Below are 6,780 nucleotides of genomic sequence, written 5' to 3' on the forward strand. Positions count from 1 at the left end.
AAATAAATGTATTGTCTCCTAACTTCCCAGTCCATTCTGTGTCACACTAATAAAAAGGCCACAATGTTATATTACTAAATTTAAGGAACTAACTAAGCATATACACTTTGAATGTGTTTAGGGTAAATTGCCTGCCTGAGTTTGCAATTCTGAACAAGGTGTTACTTTTGTATCAGTGATGAACCCTGCCTGTCTAAACTCAGAGAGCTCAGTTTTCACTGAGCCTAGAGGAGTTAATGTCACTTAGAAAGAAAATCACCTAGAAAGAATTCAGACAGCCTTAAGGGACAGCAATAGAATTGGCTGACTCCTCAGAGGTATTCTGCCCCCTGGTGGACGGCCTAGGGTTGCAGAAGCTTCAGTCCCTTCCCACACCCTTCCTTTCTGAAAACTCCAGGAGATGCTCCAGCTGAAAGCTTTTTACCTCCTCCACACATATATGCATTTGGAGCAACATTTTCCTTTTATATAACATAAAATTTCTTGACTTCCAAATCAGTCTTTCAGAGCTAAAATTAAAATTATACACATCATTGTTCGTCATGACTAAACGAGGAAAATGAGGTGATGGGAAGGGTGTGTGAATGTGGCCAGAGAGTGGGGGTTGGAGATGACAGTCATACATCCAAAGAAGAGGAGAAAGAAGGCTTTGAAGGGGATGAACAGAAACCATCGGAAACTGGTTATTTCTTATTGACCTTCTCCCTACCACAAACCTTTGGTGCCTTTGTACTTTGGACCAGGAATCACCAGCCAAGGAAGGTGGTTGAAGAAAACTGCTAATCTCAATCACTTCTAATTTAGCCAAGATCTCTGTATCCCAGCCAATTAAAACGTCCCCAGTCTACATTCTCAGATAAATTTGGTCTTTTACACTTCAATTAAAGTCCTTCCCTATAAAGGAAAAACCTAAAAACAATGACTGAGAAGAGGTAAGATTTCTAAGTCCCTGCTCCCTTCCAAAGTCAACCCTCATCTTAGACATGTATAGACTTCAAGTCTTTGCAACTTTAAGCTAGATAGTATTTTGGAAAGAAAACGACATACTCTATCGTCTACCTTTATCACTGAAACACAGGCCATTCTGGCTCCAGAAATGACCTTCCTGTTGAGCGCTTTAGATAACTCAACATTCCCTGAGGTCAGAGACAAGCCTTTCACCCACCTTCTCCTTTCTTTTCTTTTGTATTTTAATCGCCACCTAGGACCTTGGAATCTTCAGAGTTCAGAACACTGGGGAGGAGCTCCTTTAAACATACTGATCTAGAGAAAATTTGATAGTAGATGGAACTTTTTTTCTTTACAGTGTACAAGATTCCTTTCAAACTCTTCGTACACACATAGACTGAACTACCCGGACCATGGTGGCACAGGTCTGTCCATCTATCACCCTGTCAGTTGTCATCAGTCCTCTTGTGAAGGCTCTAACTTCAAAGCAGAGCCCCAGACTCGGGTATCCCAGTCTTCCCATAATAATAGAACTACTACTAAACACTTTTCAGAAGACAAAAAGGACTTTTATTTCATCATTTACCTAAATTTATTTTCCAATTACACATTTTCTGAGAGGTGAAATACCAAAGGCGATTTCAGACACAGAACTCCAACAGATACACACAGTCTGAGACGTTACTGATTGAGTGAGTTAGAGTCCTCTCAGTGCTTCCTGCTTAAAGAAGATAAACTAACATAACAGAGAGGAAAAGTGAACAATATTGTTCTGTAGAAAATTTGTTGAATTCCTCAAACATTCATTCCATGGGTGCAGGGTCCATTTTTTTAAAAAGGAAACTCTAAAGTTCCTACAAACACAAGACAATATTTGTAATTTTAGATGAGTATACATTCATATACTTGAGTGAAATTTTGTGCAATCAAACAACATGGAAAATGGTATTTGTTACCATAGTCAATGAAAATATAGGTTCATTTCTATGTAAGTCAAACATTTCCATATCCCATTTTATGTTCTGCAAAATAGACATATGTCCAGTTTATGAAACAAACTATGCTTATATGCAATAGGAACTGAAAAGGAGCTTAACAGTCCTAACTGCATACACCTGGGATGAATATACTCCTTGCATAATCATGTGCAATGCTGGACGATGATCTTAGATCTCTTATCACTACAAAGGTTTGCAAGCTTCTATTTGATACACGATGCCCCAACTTCAGTCAGTTCAGCCAAATACTCAAGCAATATTTAAGGTAGGTGATTTACAAAATGGCAAACAACCCATTTGACTAAATCGACCTTATTTTGTTAACATGAAGACAAGATCATTGTAGGTGCCCTATAAAGAAATCATTTGCAAGTGGCTATTTGTTTCCATTAGTTACCCCCCTAAGGCTCCTAGAAGTTGACTGAATTGCTTCTTAGGCCCCAAGAAAACACAGCTACATAAACAGAAGACCAACATATTGACAATATAAAAAACAAATGCCATGCTCTATGTGCATTCCTCCATAGGAGAAATGTCACAAAGCACAAAGAAGCTAGGGATCTAGCAGAAGACACTATAGATCCCAGTCTATAGGATTATCCAATGCCTAAGATTTCATCCTACTCCAGTATCAGGTATAATGTTGGTTGAAATTCCCTTTTTTACCTACAGTACATGTGAACTTTTGAATAGCATCTTTTCAAGAGTCATTACCCAATGTGAAGGTCTGCACAGTAGGCAAGCAGTGTAATTCGGCTCACTACATCTATTGTCTAATGATCTGGACTGGGCAGCTTCACGCAGGGAGTAGATCCATTTTATAAAGAACTTCCTCCTGCAGACAAAAGGTCTCCAGTGCAGACAGCCTCTGAAGCAAGGACTGTGAATCTTCTTTGGCATATTAAACATTCCACATACACATGTTCTTACAGTTAACCCTTCAGGACTGCTTCTTTTTATTAGGAAAGTGCAGTTTTTCCATCTTCTAGTATGTGATTTTACTTTACTGTGTACCCCGAAAAGTGAATCCAAAACAGCAAAGTGTTATTGAAACTTATAAAAAGAGATAAGCTTAAATTATTTCAGATGTTATAGTAATGACACGGCAGGTCACTAACACGTTTCCAAGGCTAGAAGGCTTGCCAGTTTCCTGGCTGTTTAGTAAGCCTGAGGTTTGGTTCTATAAGTTATAAAGAAAATAGATTTGTTTTCATACTCTCAGTTTTTCTAAATTTCTAATGTGTAATTTCCCTAGCTGTTCCTGCCCAAACTTCAATATTAAGGACAAAAACAGGCTGTAATTTCAACCTCTCTCTTTGTTTTTCTGTCTCTCTGTCTTTCTATCTCTCTCTCTCTCTCTCTCTCTCTCTCTCTCTCTCTCTCTCTCTCTCTCTCTCTGTCTCCCCCCTCTCATATACACACAATAGTATCGGGGGCTCTGGCTGCATTTTGAAGATTTCTGAACAGGGAAACCAGTTCTCTTGGTTACTTTATAAATTTGCACACAAAGGAATCACAGATGGGAGAGAGTGCAAGTGATTATCAAAAATTGTCTCATGCAATTTAAGATTTTTTTTACAAGTCAAAAATATACATCCTCCTATTTCCCCCTTCATTCTTTAATTATATAAGAAATCACTTGTGTTTTTCCGGTCTCCTCCACATATCACAGCACTGGATAAGAAAGAAAGATACTTTCTCGTTAAGGAACTGTATATGACTCTAATCCACTTGCTGAACTCCTCTGACAGTGTATCCTCCGTCGGTGGGGGTCTAAGTGTGTAAAATGACTGAGACATGAGATTAGGAAACAGAGCAGCCTGCAGACTTTGGCACTAGCACACATGGCACAGCATGTTTTCAGTTGTTAGAGTTGTGGTTTGACGATCACTAAACAGGAATTTTTAAAAAAATTAGAAATCTGCAGAAAACAAACAATCTTAGGTGTTGATTCTCAGTGTAACACTCCCCATCTCCCGTGCCCACCCACCACCCCCATATAATTTTTGATTGTAATAAAAATAGAGATCTTAGCATCAGAATTTTGCTGTTAACTCTTCAAGGTTGCTCTGCGCCATCCCAGCCACATTCAGTGTTTGAAGCACCAAATCCACAAGTTTCTCCAACCGAATTTAAATAAACAAATGAAGACTGAAGGATGCCAACGTGTTTTAAAATTAAGCTGTAACACAGAGCTCTCCCCAGAGCACGGGGGATTAATTGTCTAGTTCAAGTACTGCCAGGGTGCATGTAGAGCTGTCTCAGACAGGCTTCAGACCAAACTCACAAGTGCTACTGGCTTAGAGGGCAACAACATCCATGATACAAAACGGGGCAGGGGTACCCATCCGTCATCAATGTTAAAAAGTTGCAACCATTTGTGTGATTGGCCGCTGGAGAATATGTGCTGAGCCCGGACTTTGAATGGAGGAAGCTAAGCTCCTCAGCATGGAAGCTTTACAGTAGTTTGTGCAGTTCGCATTCCCGAGTGCTCTCTCAGAGCAAGCCAGGCTTCTGCCCGGCCTCAGAGGATCCTTTGCCCTTGCCCAGAAGAGAGAGCCTTGTTTCCACCCAGTAACAGGGAAAGAAGATTTGACCTACCTGTGAAAAGACCCAACTTGGTCCCCAAAAGTCCCTTAGGCGACCCCACTGCCATTGACAAGTCAACCTGTGCACTTAAAGCGTATCAGTTTATGGAATGCTTGTTTGAAGTCCTCATTGGACATGGTGTAGATGATGGGGTTGATGAGGGAGTTAAGATAACCTAGCCAATTGAAGAAGTCAAAAATGGCCATGTGAAACCAGCAGGCATCCTTGCAGATAGGCATCACCAAGGAGATGATGAAGAAGGGGAGCCAGCACACAATAAATGCTCCTAAAATGATGCCTAGGGTCTTGGTGGCTTTGCGCTCCCTAGCGGCCATGAGTTTCTTCTTTTCCAGCAGGGCGTCTGAGATTCGCACTTTGACTTGGTTCACGTACACAGGAGACCCGGACTCACTGGGCACGTCCGGAGCCCGGGAGTTAATGGAGGTGACCGAGGATGTGGATCCTGGGGAGTCTGTTATCAACTGGGCTCGGGTCAAGCGCTTGCCGGTCTTGTTGGGTGTCTGTTTCAAAATCCGAGAGCGGGCTTCCACATAGATACGGCCATAGAGGGCGATGAGGAGCAGGGTGGGTAAATAGAAAGCGCCCACCGTGGAGTAGACCGTGTAGAGGACATGGTCGGTGTTCACAAAGCAGTCCAGCACCTCCTCCTCCGCTTTGGCTTGACGCCAGAAGAAGGGTGGCAGCGAAATAGAGATGGAGAAGACCCACACCAGCACAATCATGATGGCCGCCCTTTTGGGAGTTCTTTTAGCGGAATAGTCCACCGCATCAGTAATGGCCCAGTAGCGGTCCAGGGCGATGACACAGAGATGCATGATGGAAGCAGTGCAACAGGTGATATCCGACGACAGCCAGAAGTCGCAGACCACCTGGCCTAGAGTCCAGCGTCCAGTGACGGTGTACATGGTGCTGATGGGCATCACCAGGATGGACACGAGCAGGTCAGTGACTGCCAGAGAGGCGATCAGGTAGTTAGCTGGGGTGTGCAGCTTCCGGGTCCGATACACCGTAGCGATTACAAAGGCGTTGGAGAGCGTGGTGGCCAAGGTGATGAGCGCCAACAAAGCAACCAGCAGGACTTTCCAGGGCAGGGCTATGGAGTCCTGGTAAATGGAGCCGTCGGCGCTGCAGTTGTGGGAGAGGTTGGCGAGAGGCACCCCTGTCTGGGAGGCAGCGGGAGGCGGCGGGGCGCACTGAATACCCTGCTCCTCCATAGCTCTCCTCGTCCTGTCTGCGGAGCGCAGCTCTTGAACATGGAGCGGACCAGGGAAAGAACAGAGAACAGGAGGATCATGGAGACAACAGGCTTGTCTCCTTTGGCTAGCCAGTTCCGCGGGCTCCTCCGTAACTCCTCCGCCAGTGTTCTCAGCCGAAAGGAGAGGTCACAGGCGCGGCCACCAAGCCTGCGGGCGCGTCCCCTGCACTTCCAGTGCGCCAGGCGCTGCCACCGCGTCTGCTAGCTTCTCTCCACGCCCCGTCTTCGCCCGAATGATTAAAGCTCTGGCCCACCCAGTCCAGCTTCTCTCAGGTTCCCTGGAGGCAAACAGTGGAGAAGGACTAAGTATCGCTTGAAGAGGGGTCTGTGGGTCTAGTGGGACCTCTTACCCCAATTGCCCAGGTCTCAGCTTCTCCTAACCCGGGCGCTCCGGAATCTGCAGACTCCGCCCGCAGGAGTTTGCTGGCTGTGCAGACCGAAGCTTGCAGGCCAGTGCAGAGTCCTGGGCTTGCATCCCCACCCCGTGCCCCCCCAATCCCGGAGCTCGGTCACTTTCTTTGGCCACCGCCAGACTTGGGGAATGAGAAGTCTGCGAGCCAGCCGCGCGGTGCCTGGAGCCTGAGCTCTGCACTCCCTCCCATTTCACGCGCTGGACACACCAGCGAGCTGCCCCGTGGAGACCGGGCCACCAGAGGGGAGACTCTGGGGCCCGAGCTGCGGCTGTTCGAGCCGCCCCGCAGCTGTCACCACCTCCAGGGTTCCAGCAGCGCCGCTGGGAGCCATGCTGAGGGGCGCACGGGGCTGGGGCACCTGGAGCTGCACACCGGGAGGGGGCGGGTTTCTGGGGGAGCCGGAGGAACCCGGTGTGCGCCAGCCCGGGAGCTGGGTGTGAGCCTCGGAGCCGGTGGGGCTCCTTTTATATTATCTGGGTCCAGCCTGGTCCGGCTGTGCAACTCGTGCAGTGCGGCGAGAGCAGAAGCCGGCTGCAAAGCACCTTCCCTTATTCTC

At 46.2% G+C, this 6,780-nt stretch overlaps 1 protein-coding gene across 1 annotated transcript; it reads right to left on the reverse strand.

Annotated features, from left to right (window-relative positions):
* Window positions 1–4,609: 4,609 nt before the first annotated feature.
* HTR1B (5-hydroxytryptamine receptor 1B) lies at window positions 4,610–5,770 on the reverse strand (the record flags this gene model as incomplete). Its single annotated transcript, XM_080934419.1, has 1 exon — window positions 4,610–5,770. The coding sequence occupies one exon, from the start codon at window positions 5,768–5,770 to the stop codon at window positions 4,610–4,612; it is 1,161 nt and encodes a 386-aa protein (XP_080790545.1).
* Window positions 5,771–6,780: the final 1,010 nt, after the last annotated feature.

The sequence above is a fragment of the Micromys minutus genome (genome assembly GCF_963924665.1).
Source record: "Micromys minutus genome assembly, chromosome: 21".
Classification (NCBI taxonomy): Eukaryota; Metazoa; Chordata; class Mammalia; order Rodentia; family Muridae; genus Micromys; species Micromys minutus.